The 26,617-nt window shown below is 35.7% G+C and overlaps 3 protein-coding genes across 4 annotated transcripts; 2 read left to right on the top strand and 1 right to left on the bottom strand.

Moving 5' to 3' along the window:
- Positions 1–2,754: 2,754 nt before the first annotated feature.
- LOC110885722 (putative ubiquitin-conjugating enzyme E2 38) lies at positions 2,755–6,545 on the top strand. Of its 2 annotated transcripts, XM_035978656.1 has the most exons (9): positions 2,755–2,876; positions 2,919–2,955; positions 3,032–3,143; positions 3,930–4,097; positions 4,188–4,574; positions 5,210–5,273; positions 5,359–5,498; positions 5,583–5,894; positions 6,164–6,545. In XM_035978656.1, coding segments are annotated over exons 1-9 (1,479 nt in total). In that variant the 5' UTR covers positions 2,755–2,875; the 3' UTR covers positions 6,422–6,545. The 2 variants fall into 2 exon arrangements, with proteins under 2 accessions (XP_035834549.1, XP_021989124.1); XM_022133432.2 differs by having other exon boundaries at positions 2,757–2,955.
- Positions 6,546–9,684: 3,139 nt separating this feature from the next.
- On the top strand, positions 9,685–11,639 carry LOC110885723 (thioredoxin 1). Its single transcript, XM_022133434.2, has 2 exons — positions 9,685–9,988; positions 11,087–11,639. The coding sequence occupies exons 1-2, from the start codon at positions 9,745–9,747 to the stop codon at positions 11,398–11,400; spliced, it is 558 nt and encodes a 185-aa protein (XP_021989126.1). The 5' UTR covers positions 9,685–9,744; the 3' UTR covers positions 11,401–11,639.
- Positions 11,640–18,118: 6,479 nt separating this feature from the next.
- LOC110885724 (MLO-like protein 11) lies at positions 18,119–22,844 on the bottom strand. The gene is made up of 14 exons (XM_022133435.2): positions 22,157–22,844; positions 21,888–21,945; positions 21,569–21,795; positions 21,351–21,467; positions 20,754–20,814; positions 20,489–20,658; positions 19,827–19,912; positions 19,693–19,742; positions 19,572–19,612; positions 19,336–19,506; positions 19,195–19,230; positions 19,051–19,118; positions 18,841–18,901; positions 18,119–18,760 (listed from the first exon to the last, which is right to left on the bottom strand). The coding sequence occupies exons 1-14, from the start codon at positions 22,286–22,288 to the stop codon at positions 18,347–18,349; spliced, it is 1,692 nt and encodes a 563-aa protein (XP_021989127.1). The 5' UTR covers positions 22,289–22,844; the 3' UTR covers positions 18,119–18,346.
- Between the last annotated feature and the right edge of the window lie 3,773 nt (positions 22,845–26,617).

Raw genomic sequence — 26,617 nt, 5'->3', positions numbered from 1 at the left:
TGCACAAAACTACGACAATTGACTAGTTAGTTTTAAATACATTGAACTGATATGATGGTGACACGATTAGGGCCGATTAGTCAATCATGTACAACTGTTGATGATTAGGATTTCGAATAAAGGGTAAAGAACAAATATCAAGATCATAACTTCAAACTAAAATAAACTAAAATATAATGTAATTCAAAGGAAAATAAAAGTGTACTAGAGACACCAAGTGGGTACCCATATCGTGTATAGCGGGTTCACGAGTTACGTTGGCGATGAGGTATCAAGTAGGGGGCGGTATACATAGCCGAAGCTGGTAAGTGGAGTTGACATATGCGGAAAACGACATAAGGGGGATTTGGGTTGCATGGGTTTATGGGAACACTAGCGTAAGTAGATGCGGGTTCCAGCGGGTTCAAATAGGGGAGATGAGATGTAACATGGTGTTTGGGTGATAAAACGGGTTACGTCTCCCGAGCACCCTTAAAGAAAATAAAGATTATATATTAAGTGGAAGGGTAAAATGGGTAAGCGGCAAAATCTTATCTTTGTAAGTTGAAGGGTAAAATGGGTAAGCAGCAAAACCTTATCTTTGTTAGTGATTATCTTCAAATCAATCCATTATTAGAGGAAAATTACGAGAGAAGTTAGAGTAAATTGCCAAAATCGTCCCTAAGGTTTAAGTATGCTTGTCATTTTCATCCAAAACAACTTTTTTGTGTCATATAGTCCTTCACTTTTGAGATTTTTTTGTCATTTTCATCCAAACGTCTAACTTTTTTTGCCAAAATCGTCCTTAAATTTGGGATTTTTTGTCATTTTCATCCAATTGTTTGATAGAAGAAATAAAGCAAATTAGATGTTTGGATGAAAATAGCAAAAAATCTCAAAAGTGAGGGACTATATTGTACAAAAAAGTTGTTTTTGATAAAAATGGCAAACATGCCCAAACCTCAGGAACGATTTTGGCAATTTACTCGAGAAGTTATTATAAATTTCCTTTTTTTTCATTTCATTCCATTAAAAAACTTTAGATACATGATTTTCTCTAAGTTTATTTCCACAATCTTTTATTCCTCTCTTTAAAAATGACTCAGGAGCATATCATAAGGATGAACAAAGCTATGTACACTCAATATGATGGTCCTTTTGTGGCCGTAGTACGTAGGTCCGTTCGTATTGAGGATTGAACTCACGTAAGATCGTTTAGGTCCCCTCTAGTTTTCTCCTATGATTTTGTAACACCCAATTTTAAGGGCGTTTTAATTTTATTCGATATAGAGATATTTATATATTAATTGGATTAGTTAATTATAGTTTTATAATTATTTAGTCGCTCCAAGACCGAGTACCTTTATTGTGATTTCAGTGGTGCAGTTGACGAAAAGGACACTCAAATCACCATAAAGGGTCAAGTGGTCAGTTAAGTATTTAGGGTCGTTGTAAAAAGGATCAGGAGATTGATAGTGATGCAGCCCACCGCGTCCAAGTTGGAAGGTGTAAGTGGAGAGTAGTCACCGGGGTATTGTGCGACAAGAGGTTCCAAGTCAAACTAAAATGGGAGTTTTATAGGGTTGCAGTTAGACCAACTATGTTATACGGAACATAATGTTGGGTCTTCAAGAAGATGTAGACATGTAAGCTAAAGGTAGCAGAGATGCGGATGTTGAGGTGGATGTGTGGATACACATACACTAGATTAGACAAGATAAGAAATTAGGTTTTTTAGGAAGATTAGAGGTAGCTAGTATATTGGATAAAATAAGGGGCGGGAGGTTGATATGGTTCGGGCACGTTAGGAGGAGACTAAAGACAGCCACGGTTAGAAGCGTGGAAACTCTGAATGTAGGGGGAGGGGTAGAGGCAGGTCGAAGCTAAAGTGGGAGGAGCAGCTTAGGCAGAATTTGCTATAACTGCACCTCTCTAAGGACATGGTCCAAGATAGGAGTTCGCAGATACGTATAATTAAGGTTGAAGAACTTTATGAGGATAATATGTTTTAGCATTAAGCTCATTCTTTAGGAGCTCATGGGGGGTTGGTCTTTCCTAAGGAGCTTAGCATGTCGATGCATTTAGTGGTTTTTGCATGTTATTGCCTGTCTGTATGTTTTTATGATGTGTTATTTGTCTCGGTTATTTGTTTTCGCTAATTGCGTGTTTGGTGGATTACTAAGAATATCTTCAGTGCACTATGTTTTGTGTTGTTTTTTGAGTAGCTATGTGCTCATGTGACTTTGATAATGTTATTTGTCTGTATATGACTTTAGAGTGAGGGGTCTCACTAGAAATAACCATTTTATCCTTGGGATAATGGTAAGACTTAACTACATCTCACATCCTCAAATGTTAATTGTAGGCTTGTAGCTTTACTATGAGTGGGCTTTACTGGATACGGTTGTTGTATTTAGTTTTAGTTATTATATAATTTTCTTTGTTAGTGTTTAGGATTTAAGGTATTATTATTAATTCAAACTAGGTTCAATAATATTTTTTTACCGTATTAATTTCTACAATAATATCTTACACTTCACTCTAATTTTTATGCCGCAAACCGTTCAAAATATATACTTTATTATATAGCCTGAGCGATGAGCCTTGACCCAACAACCAACTAGAGATGTAGCGTGTAGACCACATCAGGTTGTTCTACGTGGCGCCATGCAGCATCTCCGGTCCCACGACCTCCTAATCTTACGTCCCTCACACCGACTCAAAATTTAATCCAACGGTGTCAAATCTTTCGTCACTTAATCACATGTAACACTCCCTACCATAACTATCATAGAAACGCAGTCGTGGTTAAAGAGGGCTTTTGTTTCAGATTCTTGGTGGTTTAACATGCAATTTGATCGTGATCGAAACCCTAGAAAAGAGGGCTTTTGTTTCGATTGTTGCTGTTAATCACTGTTAACAATTTTCAGAAATGGATTTGTCGCCAATTGCAACATACACCCCTCGGAAATCAAAGTAAAACTTGTTATTATCGGTTGTTGGTACATCGTAATTCAAGCTATTTACGCGTGTAAACTTGTTTGTTTTGTAGGAAACGGGTTTTTCCGGGAAGTAGTTCATCGTATACGGAACCCGATGTGATCGAAATTACTCCTTTGGCTGATCAATCTTCGAAAACGAAGGTTAGGGTTGCACAAAAGGAGGTAATTGATGAAGTTAACTTGATTTGATTTTATGTTTTCCATTACGTGTGTTTTGTAAGTAGCTTGTTCTGTAAACAATATAAAACCTACAACTGGTGATCATATATTCTTATGACAATGATGGGGTGGGTATATATACAAATGTAGGGCAGGTTCGTGTTTCAGAACCGATCGTGTGTTGAGAACTGTGAGAACCATATATACGTAGATAGATCTAAAAGATAATGGGACATAGTGGTAGAGTGAATCAGTTACATAATTGTCTTATGCTTGGTTTTAAGAAGCGTGTGGCTATCCGATGTGTTTTGATCCCAAAAGCCGATCCCTGATGCGCGCACAGCGTTAGTTGTTAAGAAAGTACTGCAAAGATATATAATATTTTAATTTGTAACTTTTGAATACTAAATTATAAGATATTTTCCATCATGTCTAGTCAAATTTGTTCACTTACTCAACACTTTGCTCAATTGATGGTCGAATTTGTTTAATCAATAAAATTTGGACCCGTTGCAATCACGGTCAAATTTGTTCAAATACTAGTCAACTGCATAAGGCGTCGAATCAGACGTCATCATGTGACACACACATCATGGAGTCGCATCACGCGATGCGATCTCATCACGTGATGCGCGCATTATGCACTTCTGATGCATACATTTTAAAACCAAGGTCTTATGTATCACGTTCAAAGCTATAGATACAAATGGATTATGTGGTTTTTGTATGGATTCCACTTTTGTGCATGAGTGGGGACTTCTGTGATTATTTCATCACTCAATTTGTCAGGTTGTCTTTCATGAAATAATTGATGTTGACCTGGATGAAGACGGTGATGATCTATCGTTCCTTGGAGAAAATGGTGAGTCTAACAAAAAGATGAAGGGTATTTCATTGGGTTCCAGTAGTGCCTCAAAATTAGATGCGAAGAAAGTTGAGTCAACTAACAAGGGGAAGGTATAAGATTTTTCTTGATTCTGTTTATTTATGTTTGTTTTCTGGCGTTTAATATGTATAATTGTTGTTTTTCATCCTTGTCTGTTTCAGGAGATTCCAAATTCTTCCAAAAGCTTTAACCCAAAATCAAACTATTTTGATTTAGACGAATATGTTTTTGACGATGATTATTTGAAGTTGCAATCCCTTTTTGATAACGTTGATCTCCCTACTGGAGTTGAAGCCCCCATACCCTGGTTGCAAGATTCCGTACAAATGAAAAAGACGACCCCTGGAAATCCGTTTGTAACTTCAAATGCAGTATCGGAGGCTAGTGGAAGTCGATCGAACAGGGAAACCCCATCAAGTTCAAGGTTGGCTGGAAGCTCATCTAGAATGACAAAGCCTGTTAATGATGAAGTTATGAAAATGTTACAAGGTTTCAAGAAGTTTGATACTGTCATGGACCATTCGGATCATCATTATGCAACGACACAGGCAAGTTTTTGTTTTTCGCGAATACCATCATTAGCTTTCTCATTATTTATTTATTGGCAAATTGGATTTAAATAATCCCAACTTTCTTAATTTGGCCGATAATAATCTCAACTCAGTTGTTTGCCGATAATAATCCGAACTGGTCCACTTTTGGTCAATAATAGTCCGCCGTTAAAAATAGCTTAATGGAGCTAAGTTTTTTTCCGAATTACAAACCGATGTTTTAGGGATTTTGATTGAACGAGGATACGAGTCGATTTATGTAAAACTTACCTCGAAACGATGCTACAAACGACTTGATTTTTTGTTAATTGGAAGTTTAAACACCCGGATTGAAGCACCGTTTTCGTTGTTTGGGGCAGTATTTCGAGGTAAATTTTACATCAGTCAACTCGTATCCTCGTTTAATCAAAGCCCTAAAACATCGGTTTGTAATACGGAAAAAAACTTAACTCCGTTAAGCTATTTTTAACGTAGACTATTATCGGCCAAAAGTGGACCAGTTCGGATTATTATCGGCAAATAACTGAGTTGGGATTATTATCGGCCAAATTAAGAAAGTTGGGATTATTTAAATCCAATTTGCCTTTATTTAATTATGTATTTATTTCATACACATACGTATCGCATATCAGCCACCCAAAAGATGTGCTAAAAAGATACAAGAAGAGTGGAGGATTCTCGAGAAAGACTTGCCTGGTATGTCTCTCAAATTGACCGTTTAGTAATCCAATTGAAATATAAATAGTGAATGGATAATATATATTTTATTATTTGTTTGCAGACACAATATTTGTTCGAGTTTATGAATCAAGGATGGATCTTTTAAGAGCTGTTATTATAGGAGCAGAGGGGACACCGTATCATGACGGTCTTTTCTTCTTCGATGTGTGTTTTCCAACCAGCTACCCAAAGAAGCCGCCCGTAAGCCATCTTTTTATTCACTTGATATTAACGCATACAACGAATGGTTAACTTGATGTGATATGTTTAATATTTGTTTTTCAGCTTGTGCATTATCACTCTGGTGGTCTTCGGATTAATCCAAATCTGTACAATTGTGGTAAAGTTTGCTTGAGCCTTCTGAACACCTGGACCGGGGGCAAGCAGGAGAAGTGGGTCCCCGGCAAATCAACGATGCTCCAGGTTCTAGTCTCTATACAGGGTCTTATTTTGAACATGAAGCCTTACTTTAACGAACCAGGGTTTGCACGTTCGAGTGGTTCTGTACATGGAGAACAGGCTTCCTTACATTACAACGAGAATACGCTTATTCTATCACTCAAAACAATGGTCTACACCATGAAAAAACCACCCAAGGTAATACATATTCTTTTTTGGGTAAAATGCCATTTTCGTCCCTGAGGTTTGGCCAGGTTTGCGACTTTCGTCCAAAGGTTTGTTTTTCCACGTCTGGATTCAAAAAGTTCGAAATATTGCCATTATCGTCCGGCTCGTTAACTCCATCCATTTTTCTCTGATAAATTGGGGGAATTTCTGTCTTTTTTGTTAACTTAAAGGGCAATTCGGTATTTTTAAGGGGTATTGGTCTTTTTTTGTTGGTTAAATGCTGAAAGTGTTGGATGCAGAACTTTGAGGATCTGGTGGTCGGGCATTTTAGGAATTGCGTAGTGGATATTTTAATGGCGTGTAAAGCTTATACAGAAGGTGTGCAAGTTGGGTGTCTTGTTAAAGGGGGTGTACAAGATGTTGATGAAGATAACAGTAAATGCTCACAACAGTTTAGGAATGACGTGGCATCGTATAGTAAGACGCTTATAGCTGAATTTATGAAGATTGGAGCAAAAGAAGCTGAAGAATTCCTTCATTTAAGTATAAAGAATTAGTTTCCCCTAGATGCTAAATGATATTCACTGTTGAATATAAGGTGGGGTTTTTTTTGGACAGCAATAGAATGTGGTTTAACTGCATATTGTGGTAAAATTTATCTATGCAAGAGGAGTTCCTTTATTGATAGGACACAACCCTTCCATAAGGTGCTAAAGAGGTAGAACACGAAACGAACCCAAAAGGTGTGTTACTACACACCAACTTGAACCTAACGCATGGCGGGTTGAACTGAGACTATCTCCAATGCTAAGGGCGCCCTTAGATGCCTAGTCAGCTACCACGTCATATCCTTACAAATCCTTAAAAGCTTCAATTTTACCTTCAAGGCTTTAACCATATAAACATCCTTACATATCCTTATATTTTTTCCATGTCATCACCTATATTTCTTTTAGCTTAATTACTTAAATTATCAAAATGTATTTAAATTTAAATAATTAATACAAGTAAATAAGTATTACCTAAAATAAAAAGTAAAGTAGATTTGAAAAACATAAAAATTCCATTACACAAAAATAAACTAGATTTAATGAAAAAAACATATTACACAAACTAGCCAATTTTTTTCTTTTTAACAGTGGATAATGGAATATAACGCAGTTGAAAACAATAAATAAATGAAGTCCCATGTTGTAAATGTATTGAGTGGCTTGAGATAGTAGAGCAATTTAATTGAGACCATACTTAATTATTTATTGACAAAGAATAAAAAATATATATATATAGGAAATTAATGGAAGGTGTGGGTGCCGCTTAAATGTAAGATTATGGTATGGAGGGCTGCTCTAAACCGGCTCCCTACTATTGCTGAACTTATAAAGCGTGGTGTACGCCCTCAACAGACTTGCTGTGCCTTTTGTCATGCTAATTTAGAAACTGCTTTCCATCTCTTTACGGGTTGTATGTTTGTACAAGAAGTGTGGTACAGGGTTGAAACTTGGTGTCGCTTAAATCCTAATATACTGTTTGATGTTGCGGACATTTTGAAGGTGCCGGAGACCCAAACGTTGACTAAGAAAGCGAAACACGTCTTGAGAGGCATTGTGTATACGACTTTGTGGGTTATTTGGAATGAGCGCAATAATCGCATCTTTAATAACAAGCATCGAAGGCCAATAGAGATCGTTGAGACTATTAAGTTTACGAATTTCTTTTGGATTTGTAATAGGTCCAGATGGAAAGATGTAGATTGGTCTAGTTGGCATTTGTTTCCCTTGGGTTGAGTTGTTTTTTTGATGGGTTGCTAGTTGGTCCTTGTTTTGAGGACCAATTGAGCGTTGTTTTGAATGAAATTTTCTTTTCAAAAAACAATATAGGAAATTAATGAAGATAGTCTTAAAGAAAAAACATATTAAAAACAAACATAAATACTCTCCATTTTTTTCTTTTGATTTTGGATCAGCTGAATATAATGGATTAGTTGAAGAAACAAATAAATGAAGTCCAATATATTGAGTTGTGACTGTGAATATATTAATGGGCTGTTGGAGTAATTTAATTGAGTTGACAAAGAGTAAAATATATATTTTAGGCACAAGAACCAATATTTACTAGGCCCTTGCAGACGGACTTTTGTTATTAATCTGTGCTTTCCATCGTATGTTTGTAAATTGAACAAAGCCATTTATGGGCTAAAACAAGCTGCACGAGCATGGTTTCATCGTTTGAGTGTTTTTTTAACCACCTATGGTTTCTTATGTAGTCGAGCGGATCCGTCTCTTATTATTTTCAAGCGTCACTCTTGCATCATGTATCTTCTCGTTTATGTTGATGATCTTATCTTAACAGGAAATCAGCAACATATTCTCACGTCCTTTACTAAGTGTCTTCATACCGAATTTGCAATCAAAGATCTGGGGAAACTTAATTATTTTCTAGGTTTGGAGGTTACCTACACAAATAATGGTTTGTTCTTAAATCAATCTAAATACACCATGGATATTTTACAATGTGCTGAGATGTTGGATGCAAAACCTGCTCCAACACCTTTAAGCACCAATGTTTCTTTTTCAGATGTTACTCGTTATCGATCCATTGTTGGGGCCCTTCAATACTTAACTATCACAAGATCGGATATCTCGTATGCTGTCAATCAAGTTAGTCAATTTTTACACTTTCCGACTGTTGATCACTAATTCACTATCAAGAGGTTAAACGTAGTCTTCGTTACTTAAAGGGAACATTTGCTTATGGTCTTCATGACACTCGTCCTACTCACACTACACTACTGGGATACTCTGATGCTGACTGGGCACGTTGTTTGGAGACGCGTCGATCAACTTATGGCTATTCTATATTTTTAGGTGGCAATCTTATTTCTTGGAGTGCTAAGAAATAACCCACAGTTGCAAGATCTAGTTGTGAATCGGAATATCGGGCAATTGCCAATACTGCGGCTGAAATTGTTTGGTTAACACATCTTCTTCAGGAACTTCATGCTTTACCTCCTGATCGGCCGACTATTTTGTGTGACAATCAAAGTGCAATTTTTCTCACTCAAAATCCTATTTCTCACAAGCGTACAAAGCATATGATTTGGACTATCATTTCTTACGCAAACTTGTTGCTGCCGGAAAACTCGTCACCAAATTTGTTCCAACCAAGTTTCAGGTGGCTGACATTTTCACCAATTGTCTTCCAAGTCCTCAATTTAACACATTTCGTCAAATGCTTCACATTGGTCCCTCACCGTTCAGCTTGAGGGGGGATGTTACATAATATATGTCTATGGATTAGTTTGTACTTTATTGTAATCTTTAGGTAGTTTAGTGTAAATTAGATTGTCTATATAATGTATCTTATTCTTGATTAAGAGGCAATGAATACCAATTATTTCAGACGTTGATAGCTGAAAGACACGGGGGGTACATGCACCAATCAGTCTCTGTCCCGATTGTTTGAGTGTTATGTGTCTTAGGTCCAAGACTCGATACAAAACTACAATCGAGTCGGAGTCTCACTGGAATCAGTCTCTCTATTCCTATGTGGTAGAGGTAAGGCTGTCTACATCTATCCTCCTTAGACTCTATCTTAGCTTTGCTATTGAGGGATTTACTCACTGATGATGGTGATGGAACAACATTATTGAAATATTTAATTAAAACGAAAAAGTGAAAAAAAAATAACACTAGCCAATTCATTCAGCAATTCCCAAATATAAAAGCCCAAATCAACATAAACATGAAAAACCAAAACTAGTCATGGGTCCAGTCGCAAAAAGAGGCACGTGAGAAGCACGTGAGGTCTCATCCACCAACAGTCAATATCCCTCGGATAACCAAACAAACTCCATCCATCCCCCCAATCGCGTCTCTCTTCCATGGCCGGCGTTCTTGAGATCCTCACCGTTCCTCGCGCCTCCGGTGTACCGGCGTCTTCGATGTCTCGCATCGCCTCTTCTTCCGTCTCTCGGTTATCCGGCTGCCGGAATGCAGTAAACTTACCGGAATCCAGAGGTTTAAAGATCCGGTCATTCGCTTCTTCTGCATCAGTGAGCCTGAGGTCCAAAATCGGCCGCCGTACATGCCGTATTGTATGCGAGGCTCAAGATACAGCCGTACAAGGTTAGAATTGTCCATTATTTTACCTCAATTTCTCAAGCATTGAATTGTGTTAGATTGCTTATAGCATTTTTGTTTTACACCTAATTGATACTGTAATGACCTAGGGTTTCGTATGCCGATTTTACATTTTATTGCTCCGTTCAGTTTACAATAGAGCTACTCTTCAACTGCACAGATGCGCAGATGATATGATTTTGTTGCCATATTAACCCAAGCATTGTTGATTTTTAAAGTTGTTATGCTTCTGTAACGCAGTAAGTTGCCCCTTAGAATATGTAAATCCATGAATTTTGAGATTGAAAAGTCATGAATCAGATGCAGCTGTTGTGTGTATAACAAATGAGTGTGTATCTGTAAGAATTTGAGAGTATGTTGCAATCATGCTGGACATTTGGTTGTAATTATTCATCATCAGTACGTAATGTGTTTTGTTTGTTAACAATGTACAAAAGAGCTTCTATTCAACTGCACAGACGATATGATTTTGTTACAACACCAACACAGTTTGTTATGATTTTATAACTCAACAAGTTGCGCTAGAAAAAGGTTTAAATTCATTAACTCTGAGACTGAAAAGTATTTTGATGGACATCTGAAGTCATGAACTCAAATGTAGCTTTTGTGAGTATAATACATGAGTATCTGTTATATCATTAAGGATTTGAGAGTATGTTGAAATCTTGCTGAACATTCGGTTGTGGTTAACTGATTATTCATCATCATTCATCAATAAGTAATGCATTTTGTAATTTTTGTTCGTTAACAATGTACAAAAGAGCTACTATTCAACGGCACAGATGATATGATTTTGTTGCGACATTAACACAAGCATTGTTTCTTTTTCGATTTGTTATGGTTCTATAATGCAGCAAGTTGCAGTAGAAAAAAAGTTTAAATCCTTGAGTTTTGAGATTGAAAAGTAATTTGATGGACATATGAAGTCATGAACTCGTATGTAGCTGTTGTGTGTGTAACAAATGAGTACTGTTATATCTTTTAGGATTTAAGAGTATGTTGCAGTCTAGCTCAACAATTGGTTGTGATTATTCATCATCAGTAAGACAATAAGTAATGCGTTTTGTTCGTTGACAATGGCAGTGCTTCCTGTTACTGATGCAACATGGCAATCACTAGTCCTAGAGTCTGATCTCCCTGTACTAGTTGAATTCTGGGCCCCATGGTGCGGGCCGTGTCGCATGATCCACCCTGTCATAGATGAGCTGGCAAAGGAATACAACGGAAAACTCACTTGCTACAAAGTAAACACTGATGAGAGTCCTTCGATCGCGACCAAGTATGGAATCAGAAGCATCCCTACCATCATTGTTTTCAAAGACGGAGAGAAGAAAGATGCAATCATTGGTGCGGTTCCCAAATCAACATTGTGTACCTGCATAGAGAAGTTCTTATAGAGGTATTATTATGTTTATACTTGTTCAACTTGAATTTAGTGCCCTCTAGTTTGTTTCAACTCTATCAAGATTTTGAATTTTTAAGTATTTTGTTTCTATGTCAAGTTGATAGAATTGGGAGTTTAGCTCGCACGCTAGGCTGATTTAAGTCTATTCGTTTTGGCTTGGTTATTCAGCTATGTATGCGCCCTGCAGTGTATGTTTATGTCATTCAAGGATAAAAACCTTTTTAGAAATTGTAAAATGATAGCTGTGCTTCAACCTAACTGCTGTTATTAAAGTTCATGAGGTTTATATGAGAGCATTTAATAGCGAATCGATTTCAAGTTAAAAAAGTTGGATCAAAAAGCTGTTCGATTTATTTTAACACATCTTATAAGCAACACTTGTTTTAATCATGTAAAAGAATTTTAAACTAATCAATTCACCAAAAAATTGAAAGCCAAGTTGTTCAAACAATGATTGCTGAGTTCATATTTGGGTATATTTTTCAATCCTTAACAATAATTACTCAGTTGATTGTTCAAAAGATATAGTTTGGAAACAAAAAGATTGAAAGCCAAGAGAAACAGATCAGGGCTCTTAGGCCATCCGTAGTCATAAAGCCCCTTGTGGGGCGTTATGCGACACGTGTCGTGCCACGTCACACGGGGGCTTTATGGGGCGTTATATCACTAGAGCCCGTAGTCATAAAGCCCCTACCCATCATTACCTATTTAATAATTTGCAACTTTATTAATTAATATAAAAAAATTGCTTGTTTCTGATTGGTGGAATGTTGGAAAGGAACCAGAATAACGGCGCCATCTCCATCGCGCCATGGCAGCCATCTCCGGCCATAGCGCCCTGCGTTTCGGTGTGGGCGGCGCCATGGCGGCGCTATGGGGTGCCATACCGCCCCACTACGTATGCTCTTAGCTACATGCAATTCAGTCACGGAAAAGAGATCAGGAATGTTAACCCACTTGCACTTCAAACGATGTTAATTCAGTTAGAACACAAATATGAAATGTATAAAAAGGTAAAATGTATGCATCTTACGGCTCGTTCCTGTTTTTTATGCTTTGTTACAACACATTTTTATTAATTACTTGCACTACCAACGAGTAACAATATCATCTTAATCTAACATAATATGTTTTCACCATTGTGGCGTTGGTCTTTCAAGGCTTTATGGGGGTGTGATTATTGTACAAGGACGAGTATACTACCACTGATCATCATTAGTTATAACTAGAGGGGGCAATCTTGACCCAAAGTCTTTCAAATGGGTCAATTTGGGTTGCTTTTAAAATTATATGGGTTGGTTTGGGTAAGATATTTTAACTAATTGGGTCACAATGGGTCACTTGAAATTCCATCTTGTTTTTTTCGGGTCAAAGCGGGTCGACAACATTAAAGAAATGGGTCGATGTGGGTTAGTGTCTTAAAATTATATGGGTTGGTTTGGGTAAGATATTTCGACCATTACCGACCGTTTCCAGCCGTACCGTCTCGACCAGTACCGTTTCAACTCGTACCGTTTCGACCTGTACCGTTTCGAATCGAACCGTTTCGGATCAGTACCGTTTCGAATCGAACCGTTTCGACCCGTACCGTTTCAACCCGTACCGTTTCGAATCGAACCGGTTCGCATCAATACCGTTTTGAATCGAACCGTTTCGACCCGGACCGTTTCAACCCGTACCATTTCGAATCGAACCGTCTCGGATCGCAATGGATTTTGGGCCGACACGACTTTCCGCACGAGACGAGTTTCGGGTCGGGACGAGTTTCGTACCGTTTCGACGCAAACCGTTTCGACCCGTACCGTTTCGAATCGAACCGTTTCGACCCGTACCGTTTCGACCAGTATCGTTTCGACCCGTAGCATTTCGAATCGAACCGTTTCGAATCGAGCCGTTTCGACGCGAACCGTTTTCGACACGTACCATCAGACGATTTAGTGAAATATGTATGCTTTCAAGGTTTAGTGAGATAGAAGGTCACTGACACGTTCACCGAGTTTTCATTTTGTTTAAGCCTTTAGAGGTGTAATATTCATATTTATATTTCATCACCTGGAATCTTATAGCTGTTTTAATTTTCGTGTATGATACACAAACACAATGTGATCACCAAATATGCATTATTTTAAAATATCTAATTCTCATATATCCATTGAAGTTAATCTTTAAATTTACTGCTCATTTTCTATATTTCCCCCAATTACCATCATTCTGTTTCTTCACTTAATGACCAGCACCCGTTATTCCATTAATTTATAAACGTAATTATGATTTCGTTATGCGGTGTTCCATTATTGTTGTACCGACGGAGAGGCTGCACTGAAGAAGCCCACTTTTTTGACCCAAACCCGTCCCGACCCGAACCCATTCTCAACCCGAACCAATCCGGACCCATTTTAACCCGACAAAATTGCCACCTTGATGTACAATCTCTTAAAAAAAACATTTTTTTAACTAACCCGACCCAAAACCCGTTCCGACCCGAACCCGTTTCGACCCGAACCAAAACAACCCTTTTTTTAATTGACCCGTTTTGACCCGAACCCATTTTGACCCGAACCCGTGTTGACCCATGACCCGACCCGACCCGATCCGACCCGTTTGCCAGGTCTAGTTATAACTTTGATTAGAAAATATGCTTATTACCATTATCCATGTGAAAAATGCATGAATGTAATGTGACAACCGTCACTTTTCCATACATTCTGTACACTAAATGAACAGTGATCTGTGCTTTAATGAACGTACATGATCTAGTTTACAAGACAAATAAGTTTCTGAATTCCATGCACGTTTTATACTACAAAATATTGCTTTATGCATAAACGAGAGCGTTACGTCATAAATTAGTAAACTCGCCGGTATGACACACTGTATCAACAAAACTGCAGAAAGCAGTCAGACATTAGAATTGAGACCTAGGCGTGGGTCCAACAACAAGAATACATTAAAACCCAAGAATACATACAAGGGTTTATATATATACCATCCGGAAGCTAAAATACGCACTAAAAAGCACCCGAAACGCACTTTAAGTGCAGAAATTTATAAAATTCAGCTATAAAACAGCTTTTAACACATAAATTTCATGCATAATTTATGTTTTATCATCCAGAATGCTTCCCTAAGTGTCAGGAATTAAAAGTGTCGCAAAAGGATACTTGAAAGACACTAAACGGTGCAATTTAGCACTTAAACGAACCGGTATCTAACCGAACAACCGGACTTTACCCAGAACACAAAAATAATGCTAGAAGCATTGTTTTTATTTTTCGAGCTAGTTAGGGTCCCCGAACACCCTAACACACTATATAATTAATAACACACCAAAACCCACTAACCAAACACTTGATATCTAACTAGAATCCCTAACTTGAAGTTGAAACTCAACTAATAACCCCCCCCCCCCCCACTTGATGGCCGGTTAGGGGACATGTTCCCCACATAGGATATTCTTGCATTATTTTATTAGATTATGTTGGAGAATATACCAACATTTATACCATATTCTAGACACATTACACATGGTGTAAAGAAATGGTGGAGGATTTTTATAAGAACCCCTAGACTAACATCTTCATCTTCATTAGTTCACCAACACACCAAGACTTCTCCTTCTTCTCCAAAGGCTACGGCCTCAAACCCCCCTCACCATATCTTCATTTCCAATCAATCTACAACCAATCCATGGTGATCTAGAGGTGTAAGAAGCAAAGTTAGGAAGGTTGCAAGCAACGGATCTTGAAGGACCTTCTTAGTTCGCTATTAACCATCACTTTTCTTCACTTGAACTCTCCTAGCTTTGAGCTAGTGGTAAGTCTCTTAGATCTACTCATTTTACATCCTATGAAGATGGTTAATAGATGATATCTCATGAACACTAAAGGATCATAAACAAAGCTTTGAACATAGAGCTAACCTAATGATGAAATGTTGTTGAAATGTGATGAAGTAATGTTAACATGAAGTTGTTTTGATTCTTGTTGATTATATGATGATTTACTTGTTAATATTGATGTTTGATGTTGTTGTGATCACTAAACATGTTAACGGAATCAATCGAACACGAGTTAGAAAGACTAAAAGCTGAAAACAGCATGCTGAGTTGTATTTTCAGCCGACTTTAACTGGCTGTAACAGGACCTTAACAAAACGAAAAATGTATTTTCTAAAGTCTAGATTCATTTATTATGAAATACGGTTCTAATGGCACCGGAATCATAATTTTTGGACTCCGTTTACTATTTTTAAAGTGTCTTTTCGTAACAGCAGCTAGAGCTGCATTTTTGCTGCTGAAAATATACGTTCTGTTTTCTGTCATAACTTGAGTTCTGTGTAGAGTTAGATCATGAAACTGGTACTGTAGATGGATCCTAATGTTGTAGTAATTATCCCACTGGAATTTCGTCAATCCGACTTAAAATGAATTTTTAGTGAATTATTCCGTGGGCTGCAGTCAGAAAATAATGAATCTGATTGCAGTCCGGAAAATGATTTTTTATAAAATATTGGCAATGAACTGGACCGCGATATTTTTACACAATAATATTTGGATCGTTTGAGATATTCTGTAAAAATTTGGAAATTTTTTGGAATAAGTTAACTATTTTATTAAAATACACGAAAACAGTCCAGTTTTGGATATTTAAGTTGAAATGACATAAGTTGTAATTTGCGTGTCTAAATGTCGAGTATGTTATCTGAGGAAAAATATATATATTTGTTGATTACTAAACTTTGTGCTAGACGTATGTGGTATGTATAATACGTGCTAGTATATTAGGACTTGTATATACACATACAACATATTCAGACAAAATACATAATTCGGGTGCAAAGTGCAAAATACAAGATACTTATATTTATTTTTGAGAAAATAATATAAGTAAGATGCATAGTTAAAAATATAAAATATTTTTAGCACAAGAATACATATACAAAAGATAGTGACTGTACTTGTGCGATACAAGTCTAGTGACTAACGTTAATAAAACACGTTTAGGTCACGACGCTAGCTAAGCAAATCCGGTGAATTTTACGACGCAAGGAACGCAAAGTTGTGAGTTCATGCTCCCCCTTTTCTTTAACTGTTTTGGTTTTATAACTCTCGGGGGTGAAATACATGTTACAAATATTACAATTTTTACAAGTGGTAAAAACGCAAGAAACACTCTTGGTGAGAACGAGTACCGAGTGCAATACAAATGGAGAATACAAAAATACGAGAAGCACACTTGGTGAGAACGAGAACCGAGTATGATGTGCTTTAAGAAATGCCTAGAAGATACTAGATCATGTGAGCATAGACTTAATACTATAAATGCCATAAAGTCTTGGTGAAAACTAGTGCCAAGCCATTAAAAACATTCATTAATTAGGGACGAGGGTTAGATCTAACGGGTACGGCCGAACCCCACTCATGGTCAAAACTAGTACCTAGTAGTGCTTCGGAGTCCCAGTCGAGGGTAATCGACGCAGTCGAGGTTAATCGACACAGTCGAGGGTAATCAACACAGTCGAGGGTAATCGACACAGTAAAGGAGCCAACACTAATGCTCCATATGTTCTCACATGTCTCAAAGGAGCCAACACTAATGCTCCATAAGTCCTCATATGCCTTAAAGGAGTCAACACTAATGCTCCATAAGTCCTCACATGCTTTAATGTCCTTGTACAAACATTCAATTAGTACGTGGTGTACACAAGAAAACTTGATTTATACAAGAATACTTTATTTAAACAAGATACATACCATGTTTTCATACATGGTATGCAAAACGCATGAACTCGCTCAACTTTATGTTGATGTTTTCCAAAATTACATGTATTTCAGGTGACAGGATGGATCTTGGGCGCAAGTGTCATAACTAGAAGTAGATTACAAGCTTAGATGTCATCCACTTTTGTTGAATTGTAACCTAAACGAAGGTTGTGTTTTAAAACTTAAATAACAAGTGTTTGTAATACTCAAAATTTTCCGAATGGATGAACTTCGTTTTAAATCATGTAGTTGTTTATTATGATTGAATGCAATGATAACAAGCTAGTCACACATCATACGGCCACAAAAGACAGGGTGTGACATGTAATCCGTGCTTTGTTGCATTAGTTGAAAAAACTTATATGGAGTAATATAAAGGTTTCTTAGCTCCTAGACAAGAGAGGAAAGTGTCTTAAGCATGTCAAAGTATTCCAAAACAATGGAACCAGAAGTTAGACCATATGCTCAGAGAACCCTTCGGTTTGGAAAAAATAAAAAAAATTAATGAAAACTTTATATGATTTAAAAGAATTAGTGCGAATGGAAACCTTGTATGATAAGCCAGTAGATGTGTTCCTACACAAAGACCCAGGTGTTGTGAATGAAGTTAAAGTAAATAACTAAATAAGATATCGATTCTCAAAGTGTTGTTTGGAAAGAAAATGTTATGAGAAATTAGATCAGACGCTCCACTAACCCAGTTCATAGTGTAACAAGTTTCTCAATAACAAGATAAAAATTTTACTAAAACCAATGGGGTGGTGGTCCATTGGCAAAGGCTTTAAACACCTTGGGAGAAGGAGGTTGTGAGTTCAAGTCTTACTAAATTGTATTCTAAAATGCAAAATAATTATTGATTTTAATGTTTAATACAATTAAATGATTTGGTAGTTCTATTTCAAAATAGCTATAATACCAAGCTTTCTACCTCAGTTTTAAATACCGAAAAAACACGGAAAACATACAAGAATATCAAATAACTGCAACCTACAATTCTCAGTTGTGAATACCACAACTCTTGCTCCAATCTACTGTTCTCTCTTTTATTTATTCATTTGTAATATTTATATAAACTAGTTTTATCGTAATTATTTCACTTTCATATAGTATTACAAGCAATATTCTCCTACACATATTAACATGTAAAAGTAACCGTAAAAACTGTCCATCTTCACCTTCATTCTGGCTGAGCTGGCAACGACGACGATCTCGTAACAATTACCGGCACAAAACTTGGTGAAGCTGCAGCAGACACAGACGCACAGGGTTTAAGCAATGGTGTACCAACCCGGCTTGAGTTTTCATTAGCCACAAACGGTGAGTCCGAACCATCCGGCATTAACACTCTATGTGTCGGCAACTCGATTTCCAGACCCGGACTGGGTGCCAACCTTGCTCGTGGACTATCAAGCTCTTGGTGGTCATGGTCATATTCCTCTACAGATACCACGGTGCTTGTGTCGGTGTGAACTGTCGAGTCGTCACCGTATATTCCTAACCGCCTTCTCCTTCTTCTGGCTGCTTTTCCCCAACCATGGATTGTGTCTCTTATTCTTTGCGGAATTAATGCAGCCTTGTAATTTGTACCCATCTGCAGAGTGATATGAAGTTCCAATGAATACAAATATATAAATATTTGATTTTACGGGGTTTTGTGGTATGATAATATACCTGTGTAACGAGTGCATACAGTGGTAGGGTGCTATAGCTGCACAAGAACTGTCCCACAAACCTATATGATGGAAATCAGATATAAGAGCATTGAGGATGACTCGTTTTGACTTTTGACCCGTTACCCAACCCAGCCTGACCCGCCCGTTTTGTGCCTCTAAAGCAACATGAAAGAAATCAAGGTGAAACTGAATGGAGATATATGCCTACCCCAAAAATAACCGCATATACACAAGCAGATGGTTCTTGATAAAACAAGAATCGTAGCCAAATTGCCACTGCAATGAAACAAGAAATAGTTTATAAAACTCACGTTTAATAAACGTGGCTATAAAATCAAGTGAAAGAAATTACCCAAAACCAGAAGAATGAAGCTAGCTCAAATGCGTTCTGCATAGAAGTTGGTAGCCATATTAACAAAAAAAAAATTAATTAACCGAAATGGTACCAAAAATAAAAGGAAAAAAATGTGGTTAACTGAAAAATGATGCTGACCTGGAAAAGAATAAAATGGATTAACGAGAGCAATAATTCTGGCTTCTTAAACCAAAAAAGTTCATCTCGGGGCTTTAGTCTTGTTTCTGCAACATACCCTGTAACTCCCGCACTCTCTAGTGCCAAAGTCGCAATAACATGTTGCAGTTTCGTCCCCACAAGTAGAACAAGCTGAGCATAAACACACGCGATCAGAATTCAGAATATTAATACAACAAAAGAAAATTAGTACTTACAGTGATTGGAATAATGGCAATCCAGAAATAAAGATTTGATCCTGCAAGAAATGTACAACGGTTAATCAAGATTTAAGTTTTTCAATCACGGGTTTAATACATAATTGGTTAATATTTATACCTTTCACATTAAAAAGCATAAAAGCAACCACAAACCCCCAAAGTGGACCACTGCAAAGACCCGAACAAAAAAAATTATATTCATGTATACGATTGGTAGATGTGAATAAATAAGCAAAAAAGCAATATCTTTACCTTACTCCAACTATTCTTTGAAACTCTTCTTCCATAGAACGGATCATATAACTGTGAAAATCATATTTTGATGTGAGGTTGTGGTTCTGCCATTGATAAGAAAACAAACTGTGAACAATAATACGAAGCTACATGATCTGAACAATGTTGATATACACCACAATAAGTTTTATGAGTATTTAGCATAGCATATTGATATTATTATTAATTTTAGAGTATAATACCATTTTCGTCCCTAAGGTTTAGCAAGTTTTGCGACTTTCATCCAAAGGTTTGTTTTTCCGCATTTGGATCCAAAAGGTTTCAAATATTGTCGTTTTCATCTGGCTCGTTAACTCCATCCATTTTTCTCCGTTAAGTCAGAGGTATTTCCATCTTTTTGGCTAACTTAAAGGACAATTCGGTCTTTTCCATTTTATGTAAAGAGACCGAGTACCCATGAAAAAGACCAAATTGCCCTTTAAGTTAACAAAAAAGACGGAAATACCCCTGACTTAACGGGGAAAATGGATGGAGTTAATGAGCCGGATGAAAATGGCAATACTTTAAACCTTTTGGATCCAAATGCGAAAAAACAAACCTTTGGACGAAAGTCGCAAAACTGGCCAAACCTCAGGGGCGAAAGTTTTACTCTTAATTTTATTTATATAACTTTCACATACCAAGATGAAGGCTTTACGCAGTGTAAGGTAATCCGCACGAACAACTGAACGCCCAAATTGCCGAAAGAAACATACCATCCAAGAAAAGAAACCATTTATAACCATCGAATTTGATGAGTGGAATTTGGCAATTGTGGATTGCCTCCTCATTGTCTTATTTCTTGATATTTCTGCATTATAAATATGGTAATTGAATATACGTTACCAATTTAAATTTAAGAATAATTATAAAATAGATATACATATATATGCATGCGTATAATACCGGTTAACACATCATGCCGGTCCACTTGAGCCTCATCCTCCCATTTCCTCCAACTGTGGATCTAGATGGATTACAACAAACAAAAATTTATCAAAACTATCAACATGATGTATTTTCATATTCAATTGTTTTTTACAGGAGTAAAATGTCATTTTCGTCCCTCTGAGGTTTGGCCAGTTTTGCGATTTTCGTCCAAAGGTTTTTTTTTCGCATCTAGATCCAAAAGGTTTGAAACCTTGCCATTTTCATCCGGCTTGTTAACTCCATCCATTTTTCTCCATTTAGTCAAGGGTATTTCTGTCTTTTTGTTCACTTAAAGGGCAATTTGGTCTTTTTCATTTATGTAAAAAAAACCGAATACCCCTGAAAAAGACCGAATTGTCCTTTAAGTTAACAAAAAAGACGGAAATACCCCTGACTTAACGGAGAAAAATGGATGGAGTTAACGAGCTGGATGAAAATGGCAAGATTTCAAACCTTTTGGATCCAGATGAGGAAAAACAAACCTTTAGATGAAAGTCGCAAAACTGGCCAAAACTCAGGGACGAAAATGGCGTTTTACTCTTTTAACAATTATGAATAATACAAGTATGTAACCTTCACGACAGCCAGAAGCATTGTTAAGCAGCTGTAAGATACATGAGTAATTGCCATAACAAAAATAAAGCGGTGTAATTGCTCAAGGCCTTCGTATGATACAAAGGGTTCGTAATCCTGTATACGAAAATGCCAAAATGGTAAGGTAACTATTTAATAAAAAGGCCTTATAAAAAGATGATACATGAAGTAGCGCGTGCCGGATTATTATAACTCGCCTTTTGACAGGTGTTCTGGTTCAACACATTCAATACCCTCCGATGAGGATATGAAAAACTCATAAAAAGTTTCCGCTTATTATTATTCTCCTCCATTTCTTCATCGACTTCAGATCTGGTGCATGGAGCAAATGCGCTGTCGTAGTATTTTGACGGGATACATATGTCTGATATGATGCTAGAAGTGGCTGTAAGAAGGAGAGATATGAAGCCAAGAAGCATCAACTCTACACACAAACGGCATAAACATGATGATGAGAATAATGAATGTCATATGAAGCGTTAACATTTGTTTAACAGATTTTGTATACCGAAATACCTTCTTTCATTTTCTCCACTGCAGCCAGCAACGGCTTGCGGTTTGTTTTCTTCAACCACTGGCACGTTAGAACAAATCGTCAAATAAAACCTATGTTTGTTGTAACAAAAAAAACTCACACATAAAAATCAAACCTAAATATCTATCTTAGGTGTCCTACACAAGGATACAATTATGCCCAAGGATACAATTATGCCCTAAATCACAAATTAAATCACAGGTGTTACTTATAGAACTATGTGTTTTGTATTAAGATGATGAAAACTTACATTGCTTAAACGATGAATTGATCTCTCCACAAGCAAAGAAACAACAACAAAGATGGTCAAGACAGTAGCCACAGACCATGTTGGAGTCAAAGCCAAAGATCTTGATTCTTCTTTGTCATCCTCTGATGTCATCTTTCACCAATAACATACAAACACGCACAATATCCAAGAAAATTTCTTGCTTCTTTTTTCTCAGTACCCAGAACAAGAACACCTAATTACTCAAAACCCAAATCTCCCAATACAAACTTTACAGTTTTACAGAACAATCTCTCACAGACATTTAGTCGAACAGGATGTGTGCACACAGTAAAGACCCACTTTTCCTGGAGCTCAGTAGTAAAATAAAATATATGTAATAATAATTATAACTACTGGTTAGGCAAAACCAGTAAAACAAGATTTGTACTTTCCTATACGATCTTTATAATCTTTACATAACTATGTATACGTTGTATAAAGATTGTTGAAAAAGGAAGTTTCAAACGAATCTTTACTGGTTTCCAAGATACACCCAACTCTCTTTTCGCTCAGAAATAATGAAAAAAATACAGCTTTGAGTTGTTTGTGTAATAAAGAAAGATGCAAAGTACACTTTGGGATGAACAATTAATATACAAAAAAGGGGTTTTCTTAGCAACTTCGGACCGTAGTCGATAATCTCTCCAACTGGAGACTCATTTGCTCTTTCAGTTTCTCACTCATAATATTATTCAGAGAGAGAGAGAGAGAGATTTGCGCGTAATTAGCGGAAACGACGTCGGTTGTTCAAATGCGAGTGTTTTCTACGGTCACTGATTCTTTTTTTGGGACCTTATGATAATTATAATATTTTTATTTTTATTTTTATTTTGATGAATTTATGAATATAAATTTGTATCTATTTTTATATATTCTTGTTCGTTTATGCAAAGACATAACTTTCTGGAATATAGTGGAAGATAAAAGGTATTATTCTTTTTTAGATTTTTATATTAAAGGTATTACGCATTTTATTACCTATCTGTTTTTTTTTCCTTTTAATTTTTGGTGAAAACTTTAGAAAGAACACAAAGTATTTGATATTTTTATCATTGGAAAAAGTTTTGAATGTCTCAAATTAAAACTATTTTGAATTTTGGTATTTTTATGATGTTTTCCCTATAAAATTATTTAAATTTCTTGTTTTTATGTTTATGTGTTGTAAATTTATAACTAATAAAATGCTTAAATTTTATTGATTTAATAAGAATGTTAAAAGAATAACCGGTGTTTGGTTTGTAACTCGAAATTAACGTATGATTATATTAGTTTAATAATATATATGTATGCCTAGATTTGAAGGTTAATTTGATATCTATTTTATAACTCAGATTGATACTAAACACTTTAATCTATGATTAAAAATATATATATTTAATTGTTTATTCATAAACCAAACAAAGGATTTCGTTCACAACAATAACATGTGGCTTAGAAATATGATAAGCACATTATTGGGTTGATTCATTCATTTAGTTACTTAATTATTGAGTTAGCACGTATCAGCATTTAAAGTCTAGTTGAATAAAACAATAATTAAAAAGGCTTGTTGATTTAATTGGTATAAACTAATTTTGTTACATTAAGAGTTTTATATATTTCAAAGTTGTATGTGATCACAATAAAATAATCCAATAAAACTTCACTTCAAAGTCAATATTCTTTTACTTAAAAGTTAGTAATCTTTTAAGTTGAAAGTTTTCGAGTTTTTTCCCAAACTAGTGTAGATACAAAAAATATTTACATATTTGGGTACTTTGAAAAATATTTACCTATTTGGGTACTTTTCTATATCCCTTTAATTTTTTACCTAATTTATACATTTCGTTTATTTTTCTACCCAAAGTTAAATTAGATTACTCACAGAATTAGAATTAGCAAAAATATGAGTAATTATTTTTTTGTAGAAAGATAAAAAATTTCGAACAAGTTTATTTAAATTCAAGCAACTTATAAAATAAAGTTACAAATTTCGAATTTCTTGAAATTTGAGTTTTAAGAAAAGATCCTAAGTATTTTAATTATTTCAATTTTATTAATAGTGATTATTTCTTCAATATTCTGTATGTATAAGTAGTTTGGTTTTTTTTATAGATATTAACCCCAAACAAACTACACAATTTGGACCATCAAATCCACCAACTATTACCCTATAGATTATATGGTTTTTTATAATAATTTTTTGCATATTTTTTTTAACTTTGCAGATTTTTTTTAATATATTTTTGCAGATTTTTTTGAATATTTGCAGAGTTTTTTAATTTTTTTTTTCAAAAAATAATTAATCATATTTTTGCTGATTCTAATTATGTGAGTAATCTAATTTTACTTTGGGTAGAAAAATAAAAAGAAATGTATAAATTAGGTAAAAAATTAAAGAAATATAGAAAAGTACCCAAATAGGTAAATATTTTTCAAAGTACCCAAATAGGTAAATACTTTTTGTATCTACACTAGTTTGGGAAAAAAAACTCGTAATTTAAGTATATTCAGACCAAACTTAACTTTTTTTCCTTTTCTTGGTATTTTGTTGCCTTTTCTTTTTATTATTCTAGAACTTTTTTCTAATTAAATTTAAAATTCTTTTGTAATTTCGATTATATATATATATATAGAGTAAGGTTAACATACAAAAAGCCTTATCATACATCACGTAGGAGACAATGGTAACCGTTGGATCAGGGGTATAATCACGCATGGGACCACATAATCACGCATGGGACCACATAATCACGCATGAGATTATAATCACGCACGTTCTATGATAATAACGCACGTTATATTTTTTGTCATGTATGTTAATGTAGGTTAAGCCTTGAAGTACATTATACTTTCTCTATATATATATATGTCTAAAAATAACAATTATTATTTTACTAAAAACATTGAATTAACCAATAAATTAATAACGATAGACAATAATTATAATGATTATTATATTAACACTCCAAAAATCCTAATTAAAACGATTAAGTGGAAGTTATATATTTTATTAACATTTTAACAATGATTATATGGTTGGTTCTTGTGGTAAAGTCCGATTTCAGTTTTGGTTTTTACTTGTTTTTTAACTTACATTTACAATCTTCATTGTTCACTTGTTTGTAACATGTTAGACAATCTCCAACTCAAAATATGGTTAAGTGAGATGGATGCCATGTGGTGTCCGATTTCAGACGAACACATTAGAGGATTCGTTTGAATTGGGTTGAGTTGTAAAGTCATTCATTAGGAACTCCAAACGCATGCGGATGAGATGTCTGAGATCGACTCTCTATGTGTGTGTGTATATATATTTGAAAGCTTCAACGACTACTTTAAAAATCATTTTAATCACTAAAGCCTTGAACAACTCCATAAATGCATAACCAATTTACATTTTAACCTTCAAACACTCTTACTGACTTCACTTTCAACACTCATACCAATAACAATTCTTCCTACTTTACACAAAGAAATGATATGCTATGTAGATTAGGTTTATCCTCAACACAAATGTCAAATATGCACATGCGTCACAGCAGTTGACATACGCGACAAGTGTTGAAAATGCAATGAATACATACACATTAGTGAAAGTATTGCCCTAGAATGTCTAAAAAAGCTTTATAGAGGTGCCATTGATGTTTATTTAGAAATATATTCGAGGATTACTAGAGGTACATTCAACAAGGCACCGGTTTCTTAGAATGCTAGGTGGCATTGACTATATCCATTGGCTTTAGAAAAAAAGTGTCCGTTTGCATTGAAATGGTAGTATACATGAGGTGACATACATCCCACCATTATGCTCAAGACAGTTGCATCATATGACCTCTAGTTTTAGCATGCCTATTTTGGAGTAGCTGACTTTAGTAATGACATAAACGTAGTCAATCAATCGTCAATGTCCAATTAAAATTAGAAAGTAACACGCTTCGAAATATATCTTGAAAGAGCCACGATAATAAAGACTTTCTCATATCCACAAAGCGACATACTAATTCTATTTAAAAAAATGTGATGAATCTGTAAGAAAGAATGTTGAAAGAGCTTTCAGCGTCCTCCAAAGTCGATGGGGGAGCCATACCAGGTTCATTGAGAAGGTGAATCATGAAAGCAATAAGCAATGTGATGTATGTATGTTTTATATTGCGCTATATGATTGTGGAGGATGAATGAGATGCTTTATCTCAAGTGATCGGATGATGAAGATGATTTAGTAAATTTACCGACAACATAATTTGCACATGGCTAGGTTCCATGCTATACGTAAGCAGTGGCGGACCAATGATTTTTTTTTCCAAATGGGTCCATTTTTTTAAGTGTTCAAAATTTTCATAACAAAACGTTAAAATTTTCGGGTCGGTTCTCGTTCGGTCGGGTCTGGGCAAGGTTTGAATTAAATTTAAAAAAAAGAAAAAAGAAAAAACAAGCTATACAAGGATTTACCACTACACC

Source organism: Helianthus annuus, chromosome 10 (genome assembly GCF_002127325.2).
Source record: "Helianthus annuus cultivar XRQ/B chromosome 10, HanXRQr2.0-SUNRISE, whole genome shotgun sequence".
NCBI lineage: Eukaryota > Viridiplantae > Streptophyta > Magnoliopsida > Asterales > Asteraceae > Helianthus > Helianthus annuus.
Note: the sequence above shows the minus strand (reverse complement) of the source record. Positions and strands in the feature narration are given on the sequence as shown.

Excerpts from the sequence above, each read along its gene's own strand:
- LOC110885722 (XM_022133432.2), top strand. The coding sequence starts at position 2,912 with ATGGATTTGTCGCCAATTGCAACATACACCCCTCGGAAATCAAA. Across the intron at positions 4,098-4,187 it reads AGTCAACTAACAAGGGGAAG|GAGATTCCAAATTCTTCCAA; the intron begins GTATAAGATTTT and ends TGTCTGTTTCAG. Across the intron at positions 4,575-5,209 it reads ATCATTATGCAACGACACAG|CCACCCAAAAGATGTGCTAA; the intron begins GCAAGTTTTTGT and ends ATCGCATATCAG.
- LOC110885723 (XM_022133434.2), top strand. The coding sequence starts at position 9,745 with ATGGCCGGCGTTCTTGAGATCCTCACCGTTCCTCGCGCCTCCGGTGTA. Across the intron at positions 9,989-11,086 it reads TCAAGATACAGCCGTACAAG|TGCTTCCTGTTACTGATGCA; the intron begins GTTAGAATTGTC and ends TGACAATGGCAG.
- LOC110885724 (XM_022133435.2), bottom strand. The coding sequence starts at position 22,288 with ATGACATCAGAGGATGACAAAGAAGAATCAAGATCTTTGGCTTTGACT. Across the intron at positions 20,815-21,350 it reads TGCTTCTGGCTGTCGTGAAG|ATCCACAGTTGGAGGAAATG; the intron begins GTTACATACTTG and ends TAATCCATCTAG. Across the intron at positions 18,902-19,050 it reads TATATGCGGTTATTTTTGGG|GTTTGTGGGACAGTTCTTGT; the intron begins GTAGGCATATAT and ends TCCATCATATAG.